At 42.5% G+C, this 15,632-nt stretch overlaps 1 protein-coding gene across 2 annotated transcripts in view; it reads left to right on the forward strand.

Moving 5' to 3' along the window:
• Positions 1 to 15,632, forward strand: part of L1CAM (L1 cell adhesion molecule) — a 403,835-nt gene that overhangs the window by 305,508 nt on the left and 82,695 nt on the right. For both annotated transcript variants that reach the window (XM_053695800.1, XM_053695801.1), the window contains 4 exons: positions 8,770 to 8,929; positions 9,010 to 9,134; positions 9,293 to 9,394; positions 11,567 to 11,764. In XM_053695800.1, the coding sequence (XP_053551775.1) occupies positions 8,770 to 8,929; positions 9,010 to 9,134; positions 9,293 to 9,394; positions 11,567 to 11,764 (585 nt within the window). The remainder of the gene's footprint in view (positions 1 to 8,769; positions 8,930 to 9,009; positions 9,135 to 9,292; positions 9,395 to 11,566; positions 11,765 to 15,632) is intronic.

Below are 15,632 nucleotides of genomic sequence, written 5' to 3' on the forward strand. Positions count from 1 at the left end.
AGGTGAAAACTAAGTTATATGTCATCAGTTAGCTATCTCCGCTATCCTATAGGTGAAAAGGAAGTTATATGTCATCAGTTAGCTATCTCCACTATCCTAGAGGTGAAAAGGAAGTTATATGTCATCAGTTAGCTATCTCCGCTATCCTATAGGTGAAAAGGAAGTTATATGTCATCAGTTAGCTATCTCCGCTATCCTATAGATGAAAAGGAAGTTATATGTTACCAGTTAGCTATCTCTGCTATCCTAGAGGTGAAAAGGAAGTTATATGTCATCAGTTAGATATCTCCGCTATCCTAGAGGTGAAAAGGAAGTTATATGTCATCAGTTAGCTATCTCTGCCGTCCTAGAGGTGAAAAGGAAGTTATATGTCATCAGTAAGCTATCTCTGCCGTCCTAGAGGTGAAAAGGAAGTTATATGTCATCAGTTAGCTATCTCTGCCATCCTAGAGGGGAAAAGGAAGTTATATGTCACCAGTTAGCTATCTCCGCTATCCTAGAGGTCAACAGTAAGTCATATGTCATCAGTTAGCTATCTCTGCCATCCTAGAGGGGAAAAGGAAGTTATATGTCACCAGTTAGCTATCTCCGCTATCCTAGAGGTGAAAAGGAAGTTATATGTCACCAGTTAGCTATCTCCGCTATCCTAGAGGTGAAAAGGAAGTTATATGTCACCAGTTAGCTATCTCCGCTATCCTATAGGTGAAAGGGAAGTTATGTCATCAGCTATCTCTGCCGTCCTATAGGTGAAAAGGAAGTTATATGTCACCAGTTAGCTATCTCCGCTATCATATAGGTGAAAAGGAAGTCATAGTCACTAGTTAGCTATCTCTGCTATCCTAGAGATGAAAAGGAAGCTATATGTCATCAGTTAGCTATCTCCTCTATCCTATAGATGAAAAGGAAGCTATATGTCACCAGTTAGCCAGCTAGCAGCCACTTCTCCCATACATAGTACCCACATATATCATCAGTTAGCTATCTCTGCTATCCTATAGATGAAAAGGAAGCTATATGTCATCAGCTATCTCTGCTATCCTATAGATGAAAAGGAAGCTATATGTCACCAGTTAGCTATCTCTGCTATCCTATAGATGAAAAGGAAGCTATATGTCACCAGTTAGCTATCTCCGCTATCCTATAGGTGAAAAGAAAGTTATATGTCATCAGTTAGCTATCTCCGCTATCCTATAGGTGAAAACTAAGTTATATGTCATCAGTTAGCTATCTCCGCTATCCTATAGGTGAAAAGGAAGTTATATGTCATCAGTTAGCTATCTCCACTATCCTAGAGGTGAAAAGGAAGTTATATGTCATCAGTTAGCTATATCCGCTATCCTAGAGGTGAAAAGGAAGTTATATGTCATCAGTTAGCTATCTCTGCCATCCTAGAGGGGAAAAGGAAGTTATATGTCATCAGTTAGCTATCTCCGCTATCCTAGAGGTGAAAAGGAAGTTATATGTCATCAGTTAGCTATCTCCGCTATCCTAGAGGTGAAAAGGAAGTTATATGTCATCAGTTAGCTATCTCCGCTATCCTAGAGGTGAAAAGAAAGTTATATGTCATCAGTTAGCTATCTCTGCCATCCTAGAGGGGAAAAGGAAGTTATATGTCACCAGTTAGCTATCTCTGCTATCCTAGAGGTCAAAAGTAAGTCATATGTCATCAGTTAGCTATCTCTGTCATCCTAGAGGGGAAAAGTAAGTTATATGTCACCAGTTAGCTATCTCCGCTATCCTAGAGGTCAAAAGTAAGTCATATGTCATCAGTTAGCTATCTCTGTCATCCTAGAGGGGAAAAGGAAGTTATATGTCACCAGTTAGCTATCTCCGCTATCCTAGAGGTGAAAAGGAAGTTATATGTCACCAGTTAGCTATCTCCGCTATCCTAGAGGGGAAAAGGAAGTTATATGTCACCAGTTAGCTATCTCCGCTATCCTAGAGGGGAAAAGGAAGTTATATGTCATCATTTAGCTGCCTCCGCTATCCTATAGGTGAAAATGAAGTTATATGTCACCAGTTAGCCAGCTAGCAGCCACTTCTCCCATACATAGTACCCACATATATCATTAAGTCACTGGGCAGAACTTTAAAAAGTTGTGTCTTTTACCATATGCTTTCCATAGATCATTAATCCCCAAAAAGATTATCCCCTGTGGGTGATTGATGTCTGGTTACTCTGTCGTTAATAACTGACTCTCTTTCTGCTCATATTATATATTGTTTCCCTGTCTCCCTTCTGTATTATCACCTCATATACATCACCCTGTCTCTCCCTACTGTATCATCACCTCATATACGTCACCCTGTCTCTCCCTACTGTATCATCACCTCATATACATCACCCTGTCTCTCCCTACTGTATTATCACCTCATATACATCACCCTGTCTCTCCCTACTGTATCATCACCTCATATACATCACCCTGTCTCTCCCTACTGTATTATCACCTCATATACATCACCCTGTCTCTCCCTTCTGTATCATCACCTCATATACATCACCCTGTCTCTCCCTACTGTATCATCACCTCATATACATCACCCTGTCTCTCCGTACTGTACCATCACCTCATATACGTCACCCTGTCTCTCCCTACTGTATCATCACCTCATATACATCACCCTGTCTCTCCCTACTGTATCATCACCTCATATACATCACCCTGTCTCTCCCTACTGTACCATCACCTCATATACATCACCCTGTCTCTCCCTACTGTATCATCACCTCATATACGTCACCCTGTCTCTCCCTACTGTATCATCACCTCATATACGTCACCCTGTCTCTCCCTACTGTACCATCACCTCATATACGTCACCCTGTCTCTCCCTACTGTATCATCACCTCATATACGTCACCCTGTCTCTCCCTTCTGTATCATCACCTCATATACGTCACCCTGTCTCTCCCTACTGTATCATCACCTCATATACATCACCCTGTCTCTCCCTACTGTATCATCACCTCATATACGTCACCCTGTCTCTCCCTACTGTATCATCACCTCATATACATCACCCTGTCTCTCCCTACTGTACCATCACCTCATATACGTCACCCTGTCTCTCCCTACTGTATTATCACCTCATATACGTCACCCTGTCTCTCCCTACTGTATCATCACCTCATATACATCACCCTGTCTCTCCCTACTGTACCATCACCTCATATACGTCACCCTGTCTCTCCCTACTGTATCATCACCTCATATACATCACCCTGTCTCTCCCTACTCTATTATCACCTCATATACATCACCCTGTCTCTCCCTACTGTATCATCACCTCATATACATCACCCGTCTCTCCCTACTGTATTATCACCTCATATACATCACCCTGTCTCTCCCTACTGTATCATCACCTCATATACATCACCCTGTTTCTCCCTACTGTATCATCACCTCATATACATCACCCTGTCTCTCCCTTCTGTATTATCACCTCATAGACATCACCCTGTCTCTCCCTACTGTATTATCACCTCATATACATCACCCTGTCTCTCCCTTCTGTATTATCACCTCATATACATAACCCTGTCTGTCCCTACTGTATTATCACCTCATATACATCACCCTGTCTCTCCCTTCTGTATTATCACCTCATATACATCACCCTGTCTCTCCCTACTGTATTATCACCTCATATACATCACCCTGTCTCTCCCTTCTGTATTATCACCTCATATACATCACCCTGTCTCTCCCTTCTGTATTATCACCTCATAGACATCACCCTGTCTCTCCCTACTGTATTATCACCTCATATACATCACCCTGTCTCTCCCTTCTGTATTATCACCTCATATACATCATCCTGTCTGTCCCTACTGTATTATCACCTCATATACATCACCCTGTCTCTCCCTTCTGTATTATCACCTCATATACATCACCCTGTCTCTCCCTACTGTATTATCACCTCATATACATCACCCTGTCTCTCCCTTCTGTATCATCACCCATATACATCACCCTGTCTCTCCCTACTGTATCATCACCCTGTATACGTCACCCTGTCTCTCCCTACTGTATCATCACCTCATATACATCACCCTGTCTGTCCCTACGGTATCATCACCTCATATACATCACCCTGTCTGTCCCTACTGTATCATCACCTCATATACATCACCCTGTCTGTCCCTACTGTATCATCACCTCATATACATCACCCTGTCTCTCCCTTCTGTATTATCACCTCATATACATCACCCTGTCTGTCCCTTCTGTATTATCACCTCATATACATCACCCTGTCTCTCCCTTCTGTATCATCACCTCATATACATCACCATGTCTCTCCTTTCTGTATTATCACCTCATATACATCACCCTTTCTGTCCCTACTGTATCATCACCTCATATACATCACCCTTTCTGTCCCTACTGTGTCATCACCTCATATACGTCACCCTGTCTCTCCCTTCTGTATCATCACCTCATATACGTCACCCTGTCTCTCCCTTCTGTATCATCACCTCATATATGTCACCCTGTCTCTCCCTTCTGTATTATCACCTCATATACATCACCCTGTCTCTCCCTTCTGTATTATCACCTCATATACATCACCCTGTCTGTCCCTACTGTATTATCACCTCATATACATCACCCTGTCTGTCCCTACTGTATTATCACCTCATATACATCACCCTGTCTGTCCCTACTGTATTATCACCTCATATACGTCACCCTGTCTCTCCCTACTGTATCATCACCTCATATACATCACCCTGTCTCTCCCTTCTGTATCATCACCTCATATACATCACCCTGCCTCTCCCTACTGTATTATCACCTCATATACATCACCCTGTCTCTCCCTACTGTATCATCACCTCATATACATCACCCTGTCTCTCCCTTCTGTATTATCACCTCATATACATCACCCTGTCTCTCCCTTCTGTATTATCACCTCATATAATCACCCTGTCTCTCCCTACTGTATTATCACCTCATATACATCACCCTGTCTCTCCCTACTGTATCATCACCTCATATACATCACCCTGTCTCTCCCTTCTGTATTATCACCTCATATACATCACCCTGTCTCTCCCTTCTGTATCATCACCTCATATACGTCACCCTGTCTCTCCCTACTGTATCATCACCTCATATACATCACCCTGTCTCTCCTTTCTGTATTATCACCTCATATACATCACCTTGCCTCTCCCTACTGTATTATCACCTCATATACATCACCCTGTCTCTCCCTACTGTATCATCACCTCATATACATCACCCTGTCTCTCCCTTCTGTATTATCACCTCATATACATCACCCTGTCTCTCCCTTCTGTATTATCACCTCATATAATCACCCTGTCTCTCCCTACTGTATTATCACCTCATATACATCACCCTGTCTCTCCCTACTGTATCATCACCTCATATACATCACCCTGTCTCTCCTTTCTGTATTATCACCTCATATACATCACCTTGTCTCTCCCTACTGTATCATCACCTCATATACATCACCCTGTCTGTCCCTACTGTATTATCACCTCATATACATCACCCTGTCTCTCTCTTCTGTATTATCACCCTGTATACGTCACCCTGTCTCTCCCTAATGTATCATCACCTCATATACATCACCCTGTCTCTCCCTTCTGTATTATCACCTCATATACATCACCCTGTCTCTCCCTTCTGTATTATCACCTCATATACATCACCCTGTCTCTCCCTTCTGTATTATCACCTCATATACATCACCCTGTCTCTCCCTTCTGTATTATCACCTCATATACATCACCCTGTCTCTCCCTTCTGTATTATCACCCTGTATACGTCACCCTGTCTCTCCCTTCTGTATTATCACCTCATATACATCACCCTGTCTCTCCCTTCTGTATTATCACCTCATATACATCACCCTGTCTCTCCCTTCTGTATTATCACCTCATATACATCACCCTGTCTCTCCCTTCTGTATTATCACCTCATATACATCACCCTGTCTCTCCCTTCTGTATTATCACCTCATATACATCACCCTGTCTCTCCCTACTGTATCATCACCTCATATACATCACCCTGTCTCTCCCTACTGTATCATCACCTCATATAATCACCCTCTCTCTCCCTTCTGTATCATCACCTCATATACATCACCCTGTCTCTCCCTACTGTATCATCACCTCATATACATCACCCTGTCTCTCCCTACTGTATCATCACCTCATATACATCACCCTGTCTCTCCCTACTGTATTATCACCTCATATACATCACCCTGTCTCTCCCTTCTGTATTATCACCTCATATACATCACCCTGTCTCTCCCTACTGTATTATCACCTCATATACATCACCCTGTCTCTCCCTTCTGTATCATCACCTCATATTCATCACCCTGTCTGTCCCTACTGTATTATCACCTCATATACATCACCCTGTCTCTCCCTTCTGTATCATCACCTCATATACATCACCCTGTCTGTCCCTTCTGTATCATCACCTCATATACATCACCCTGTCTCTCCCTTCTGTATTATCACCTCATATACATCACCCTGTCTGTCCCTACTGTATCATCACCTCATATACATCACCCTGTCTCTCCCTACTGTATTATCACCTCATATACATCACCCTGTCTCTCCCTACTGTATCATCACCTCATATACATCACCCTGTCTCTCCCTACTGTATTATCACCTCATATACATCACCCTGTCTGTCCCTACTGTATTATCACCTCATATACGTCACCTTGTCTCTCCCTTCTGTATCATCACCTCATATAATCACCCTCTCTCTCCCTATTGTGTCATCACCTCATATACATCACCCTGTCTCTCCCTTCTGTATTATCACCTCATATACATCACCCTGTCTCTCCCTACTGTATCATCACCTCATATACATCACCCTGTCTCTCCCTACTGTACCATCACCTCATATACGTCACCCTGTCTCTCCCTACTGTATCATCACCTCATATACATCACCCTGTCTCTCCCTACTGTGTCATCACCTCATATACTTCACCCTGTCTCTCCCTACTGTATTATCACCTCACCTCATATACATCACCCTGTCTCTCCCTACTTTATCATCACCTCATATAATCACCCTGTCTCTCCCTACTGTATTATCACCTCATATACATCACCCTGTCTCTCCCTTCTGTATCATCACCTCATATACATCACCCTGTCTCTCCCTTCTGTATCATCACCTCATATTCATCACCCTGTCTGTCCCTACTGTATCATCACCTCATATACATCACCCTGTCTCTCCCTTCTGTATTATCACCTCATATACATCACCCTGTCTCTCCCTTCTGTATCATCACCTCATATACATCACCCTGTCTCTCCCTTCTGTATCATCACCTCATATACATCACCCTGTCTCTCCCTTCTGTATCATCACCTCATATTCATCACCCTGTCTGTCCCTACTGTATCATCACCTCATATACATCACCCTGTCTCTCCCTTCTGTATTATCACCTCATATACATCACCCTGTCTCTCCCTACTTTATCATCACCTCATATAATCACCCTGTCTCTCCCTACTGTATTATCACCTCATATACATCACCCTGTCTGTCCCTACTGTATTATCACCTCATATACGTCACCTTGTCTCTCCCTTCTGTATCATCACCTCATATAATCACCCTCTCTCTCCCTACTGTGTCATCACCTCATATACATCACCCTGTCTCTCCCTACTGTATCATCACCTCATATACATCACCCTGTCTCTCCCTACTGTATCATCACCTCATATACTTCACCCTGTCTCTCCCTTCTGTATCATCACCTCATATAATCACCCTCTCTCTCCCTACTGTGTCATCACCTCATATACATCACCCTGTCTGTCCCTACTGTATTATCACCTCATATACATCACCCTGTCTGTCCCTACTGTATTATCACCTCATATACATCACCCTGTCTGTCCCTACTGTATTATCACCTCATATACATCACCCTGTCTGTCCCTACTGTATTATCACCTCATATACATCACCCTGTCTCTCCCTTCTGTATCATCACCTCATATACATCACCCTGTCTCTCCCTTCTGTATTATCACCTCATATACATCACCCTGTCTCTCCCTTCTGTATCATTAACTCATATACATCACCTTGTCTGTCCCTTCTGTATTATCACCTCATATACATCACCCTGTCTCTCCCTTCTGTATTATCACCTCATATACATCACCTTGTCTGTCCCTTCTGTATTATCACCTCATATACATCACCCTGCCTCTCCTTTCTGTATCATCACCCATATACATCACCCTGTCTCTCCCTACTGTATCATCACCCATATACATCACCCTGTCTCTCCCTTCTGTATCATCACCTCATATACATCACCCTGTCTCTCCCTTCTGTATCATTAACTCATATACATCACCCTGTCTCTCCCTTCTGTATCATCACCTCATATACGTCACCCTGTCTCTCTCTTCTGTATCATTACCTCATATACATCACCCTGTCTCTCCCTTCTATATCATCACCCCTGTCATCCCCTATGCCCCTTCTATATGACCCCTTTACATGTCACCCTGCCTCCCCCTGCATGGTTTACTGACCACCCCTTTCCCTGCATCTTTTATATCTACATACAAGTCATACACTACATCTCTGATTATTCTATAATACATATTTTGTAGCTAACCCTTAGACACACTTGGTGAAACTCTATGGTAAGTTGTGAGATTTGACAGTCACTTTCCCACAGCCAGTGTTTCTCTTTCATCAGATGCTACTCAGATTATCAGTCCTCCTCTGGACCTACGAGTGAGGAAGGGAGGCAAGGCCATCTTCCAGTGTGAGGTGTTATTTGACCCTACCATGGAGAGCCAGAGGGTGGAGTGGAAGAAAGATGGAAGGGTGTTAGAAGAAGCTGATGATAGTGACAAGTATGTGATAATCTACAGCTGAAGTATTCTCATACTTTGTGACAATTAAATTGAATCTCATTCTCGTTTCATTCCTGCAGGATTTCTATTGAGGATGATGCCCTGAGTATTTCTAATGTGCAGGAGGAGGACCAGGGGATGTACACGTGTGTTGCTCGAACTGACCTGGATGTCGTGGAACAAGAGGCTGAGCTGGTGGTCATTGGTGAGAGCATGAAAATAGCATTATTTAAATATACCATGTTTCCACCATCAAGGACCTATAATGAGATCAGTCTTAAAATACAAACCTCTCATTATATTTCCCAAACATATACTTCTTTGTTCGACACAAGTTGATTTTAACTTGATCCTTGTTTCTAGATGCACCTGAGCCACCTTATGATTTGGAGTTGTCTAACCAGCAAGATTTTAGTGTTTCCCTCACTTGGACCCCAGGAGATGAAAATAACAGCCCCATTGAAGGTAAGATAATTTTTCAAACACCATCTCAATATTAAGGGTGGGTTAGTCTGACGTTCATTGTGATGCACTGTTAGGTTCTTCATCCTTCTTTGCTGAGATTCTTGAGAATATGTACACTGCATTGGGCCTCTGCTTTCTGGTAGACTAAGTCTCCTAAAACAAGGTTGGTGCTTTCCTTTACCTAATTCATATGGCAATGTCAGGCCATCGGTTATGTTTGCCAGTATGACCAATCTTGTTCCAGGGTAACACTTTTCATGGTTTAATAGCTTCATATCCATGAGACTTGCATTTCGTAACTCTGAGGTGGAAAACCAAGTGCTTTTCCTTTATTCTGTGTGTTCAAAATATGATAAAGCAATGTGCTGGTTAAAGAGTGTTGTCATCTCACACGAATGTAAGACTAGATAATTTCCTATTTATTTTCATCCAGTAGTTGACATCATTGGTGTGGTGACCAAGCAATTTATTTTTGTAATGTTGCAAACTACCTTTTAAAGCCAGCTCTGCAGATTCCAGGTTTAATGTTGAGTATTTTTTTTTTGTAGTTAACTGAGGAAACAAGTGTCCTCTGCTCAGTACACAATGTTTGTATAAGAGTTCTTATATGGTGATATTCCCCTCCGGCTGTTCATCTTATTACTTAGGACACAAATTAAATATTCCATATACAAATCAATATCACAGGACTTTAAAATCCACTTGTGTCTTATTATCTGGAAACACCCACACCTAACTGGAACCTCCAAGGAGTTTTGTGCGATACTGTACAGGTTATTGGATCACATCAGGTGTCCTATAAATATCTGAGGATTCTGAGGCATCAAGTTAGCCAGTTCCAGATTAGATAGGAGAATTTTATATGGTAAGTGTAAGGAGGATTCTGGAGAACTATTAAAGGGAGTGTGTACTCTAATATTTTTACCCTTTAATGTCTTCCCAATTATCCATTTTACCTACAGGGGTTTATTAAATTGTTTACAAAAAGACCCTTGATCTTTATTTTCTCATTTGAAACAGCTGATTTTCCCTGTTGTATCCCCGCCTATACTGAACATTTCTGTACTTAAGTTCTGGTAAGAAACAAACACAACATGTAAACAAGGTTTAGATAAAATAATGCTTCCAAATTGGGGTATTGGCAGAGAGGTACTAAAATGTTAATTTTTCATTGTTCTCTCTAAGTACTGGCCTTTGAGTAAACGGTAATAAAGAAGATAAGGAGGACTTTGCATAAATAATTAAACAGATATACGATAATAAGGTATAATCTCCATACAAGATCATTGGGTTGTGGTTTTTAATTAACAGCTATTCCATATACAGCGATATACATAAAGGCGCATATTTATCAAGCTTCGTACGGAGCTTGATGCCCCGTGTTTCCAGCTCCATAACCTGTCCGCCTGCTCTGAGGCGGCAGACAGAAATCAACCCGATTGAATACGATCGGGTTGATTGACACCCCCTGCTAGCGGCCGATTGGCCGCAAATCTGCAGGGGACAGTATTGCACCAGCAATTCACAAGAACTGCTGGTACATTGATAAATGCTGAGAGCGTATGCTGTCGACATTTATCGATGTGCAGCGGACATTATCCGCTATATCGGATCATGTCCGCTCGCACAATCATAAATATGCCCCAAAGCATCAGTTTCTCATATTTTAAACTCTGCAGCTGATATAACAAGTAATTGGAAATATATTAAGGTGAAATCCATTTTACAGTATACTGTCCCTTTAAGAAGCTTGGTCAGCACAACTGACTATAGTCATAAGACGCATGCAGTAGAGGTTATAGTAATGCCTGTTGGATGTGGTCATGTAATTTCATATATGAAGTTGATAAACAAGTGGAATTTACAGTAAGACTTAGCTTTGGGGTCTGGATAAGCTCTGAGCAGATTCCTTTTGGTTTTGCAGAAGTCTTTTAGAGAATTGTTACAAACTCTGCAGAGCTCTACACAACTGGTAGAATAGTGGGATCCCATTTGTGCAATATGATCTGATTTCCTTTTAACCTGTTACATTTACTTACATACATGCAAAATGATCTTATAAATATATTTTAGAATTTTAATTTGACCAGGTGACCAGGAAGTGCAGCCTTTAATTCTTCACTTTCATATCTTAGTTTTTTGTGAGTGACTGATTTGTTTTGTCTCCTACAGAGTTCATTATAGAATTTGAGGAAGACAGTTTTGAGCCAGGAATGTGGCACGAGCTAACACGGGTACCAGGAGATCAGATTTCTGCAGATCTATCTCTTTCACCATACGTTAACTATCAGTTTCGAGTTACTGCTGTGAATGAGATTGGACCAGGCGCAAGCAGCCCACCATCTGACCGCTACAAGACACCTAAAGCTGGTAAGTAAGTTATACTGGAGGAAGAGTATGAGAAAATGGCCAGGCAGGTGAAATTAAATCATACTATATGAGCCCCCTGTGTATTTACGAGAACCAAACATATTAAAGGACCAGTCAATACAGAAGATTTGCATAATCAACAAATGCATGATAAGAAGACAATGCAATAGCACTTAGTCTGAACTTCAAATGAGTAGTAGATTTTTGTTAAATGAATTGCAAAGTTATGTATATTTTCACTCTCCCTGTATCATGTGACAGCCATCAGCCAATCACAAATGCATATACGTATATGCTGTGAATTCTTGCACATGCTCAGTAGGAGCTGGGGACTCAAAAAGTGTAAATATAAAAAGACTGTGCACATTTTGTTAATGGAAGTAAATTGGAAAGTTGTTTAAAATTGCTGCTCAGTCTGAATAATGAAGTTTAATTTTGACTTGAGTGTCCCTTTAAGCATGGGGAGACTAAGGGGCCAAATTATCAAGCTCATGCCCCTGTTTCTGCGCGAGCCTTCAGGCTCACCGGAAACAGAAGTTATGAAGCAGCGGTCTTAAGACCGCTGCTCCATAACTTGTTCGCCTGCTCTGAGGCTGCGGACATCAATCCGCCTGATCCTATACGATCGGGCTGATTGACACCCCCTGCTAGCGGCCAAGGGGTCGATTTACGCTGTTGGCATTTGATTGCACAAGCATTTCTGGTGAAATGCTTGTGCAATGCTGCCCCTGCTCACTGGTGGCCAATCAGCCACTAGCGTGGGCCGTCAATCATCCCGATCGGATCGGGATGATTTCAGTCCGGCACCTAAACAGTGGCGGAGAAGATAAGGAGCAGTGATCTTAAGACCGCTGCTTCTTAACTTCCGTTTCAGGCAGACCTGAAACGATGGGGCTTTGATGTAGCATCCGCTGTTTAATAAATCGACTGAAGCGATATTTGCGCTCAACTGAGTAATACCAGCGCACGAAAATGTGTGCTGGTATTACAAGTTAGGTGCAATGCGAACGCGACCTTGCAATCTCATTGCGCTCATGATGAGAATACGCTTCTATAGGCTCCAATCGGATACTCGTTCTCATACCGTGTCTAGCGCAGCAAAGGGGGAAATTGCGTAGTGAGGGGCAGCAATTTTAAATAAACATGTATTTGAATATATATGTATATATTTATGTTAGTATGTGTATATAGCCATATTAACACATAAATATAGATGTATATAAGCAGATACGTATATATTTACAGGGAACACACAGTTCCCATAGACCGCAATATAAAGGCACTTTTCAGTGCCATTTTTTTTTTTTAAACACCCCACTCCGCCACTTTTAACCCCTAAAAACTGCCTAGTGCAGTTGTTTTTTATGGGGGGGAAAAAGGTTAATAATTTTTTCAGATAAAAATAAAAGACCCTTTCTTTTGGGAGCATTTGGGGCACTTGTAGAAAATTAACCAGAGATCTTGTAATGGCTGGTTGTCGCGCACCTATAAACGGGCGAATTTGCCCATTTGCGAGCGCACCATAAATTAGTGCTCCACTTGTAATCTAGCCCTTTATGTTTTTATTATATGTAATTTTATATTATATTTTAATAAATCTTTTATCCGCATATGGTGTATGGGTACTGAATGACACCTACCCAGAGGAGGCTACATATGAGCCGGTAGTTATACGATACGGTTATTAAACAGAGCAAGGGGTGTATGGGTACTGAATGACACCTACCCAGAGGAGGCTTCATATGAGCCGGTAGTCATACGATACGGTTATTATACAGAGCAAGGGGTGAATGGGTACTGAATGACACCTACCCAGAGGAGGCTACATATGAGCCGGTAGTTATACGATACGGTTATTAAACAGAGCAAGGGGTGTATGGGTACTGAATGATACCTACCCAGAGGAGGCTACATATGAGCGGGTAGTTATACGATACGGTTATTAAACAGAGCAAGGGGTTTATGGGTACTGAATGACACCTACCCAGAGGAGGCTACATATGAGCCGGTAGTTATACGATACGGTTATTAAACAGAGCAAGGGGTGTATGGGTACTGAATGACACCTACCCAGAGGAGGCTTCATATGAGCCGGTAGTCATACGATACGGTTATTATACAGAGCAAGGGGTGAATGGGTACTGAATGACACCTACCCAGAGGAGGCTACATATGAGCCGGTAGTTATACGATACGGTTATTAAACAGAGCAAGGGGTGTATGGGTACTGAATGATACCTACCCAGAGGAGGCTACATATGAGCCGGTAGTTATACGATACGGTTATTAAACAGAGCAAGGGGTTTATGGGTACTGAATGACACCTACCCAGAGGAGGCTACATATGAGCCGGTAGTCATACGATACGGTTATTAAACAGAGCAAGGGGTGTATGGGTACTGAATGACACCTACCCAGAGGAGGCTACATATGAGCCGGTAGTTATACGATACGGTTATTAAACAGAGCAAGGGGTGTATGGGTACTGAATGACACCTACCCAGAGGAGGCTATATATGAGCCGGTAGTCATACGATACGGTTATTAAACAGAGCAAGGGGTGTATGGGTACTGAATGATACCTACCCAGAGGAGGCTACATCCGGTAGTCATACGATACGGTTATTATACAGAGCAAGGGGTGTATGGGTACTGAATGATACCTACCCAGAGGAGGCTACATCCGGTAGTCATACGATACGGTTATTATACAGAGCAAGGGGTGTTTGGGTACTGAATGATACCTACCCAGAGGAGGCTACATATGAGCCAGTAGTTATACGATACGGTTATTAAACAGAGCAAGGGGTGTATGGGTACTGAATGATACCTACCCAGAGGAGGCTACATCCGGTAGTCATACGATACGGTTATTAAACAGAACAAGGGGTTTATGGGTACTGAATGACACCTACCCAGAGGAGGCTACATATGAGCCGGTAGTTATACGATACGGTTATTATACAGAGCAAGGGGTGTATGGGTACTGAATGACACCTACCCAGAGGAGGCTACATATGAGCCGGTAGTCATACGATACGGTTATTAAACAGAACAAGGGGTGTATGGGTACTGAATGATACCTACCCAGAGGAGGCTATATATGAGCCGGTAGTCATACGATACGGTTATTAAACAGAGCAAGGGGTGTATGGGTACTGAATGATACCTACCCAGAGGAGGCTACATATGAGCCGGTAGTCATACAATATGGTTATTAAACAGAACAAGGGGTGTATGGGTACTGAATGATACCTACCCAGAGGAGGCTACATATGAGCCGGTAGTCATACGATACGGTTATTAAACAGAGCAAGGGGTGTATGGGTACTGAATGACACCTACCCAGAGGAGGCTACATCCGGTAGTCATACGATACGGTTATTAAACAGAACAAGGGGTTTATGGGTACTGAATGACACCTACCCAGAGGAGGCTACATATGAGCCGGTAGTCATACGATACGGTTATTATACAGAGCAAGGGGTGTATGGGTACTGAATGACACCTACCCAGAGGAGGCTACATCCGGTAGTCATACGATACGGTTATTAAACAGAGCAAGGGGTGAATGGGTACTGAATGACACCTACCCAGAGGAGGCTACATATGAGCCGGTAGTTATACGATACGGTTATTATACAGAACAAGGGGTGAATGGGTACTGAATGACACCTACCCAGAGGAGGCTACATATGAGCCGGTAGTCATACGATACGGTTATTAAACAGAGCAAGGGGTGTATGGGTACTGAATGACACCTACCCAGAGGAGGCTACATATGAGCCGGTAGTCATACGATACGGTTATTAAACAGAACAAGGGGTGTATGGGTACTGAATGATACCTACCCAGAGGAGGCTACATA

This window comes from Bombina bombina, chromosome 12 (assembly GCF_027579735.1).
Source record: "Bombina bombina isolate aBomBom1 chromosome 12, aBomBom1.pri, whole genome shotgun sequence".
In the NCBI taxonomy this organism is placed as follows: Eukaryota; Metazoa; Chordata; class Amphibia; order Anura; family Bombinatoridae; genus Bombina; species Bombina bombina.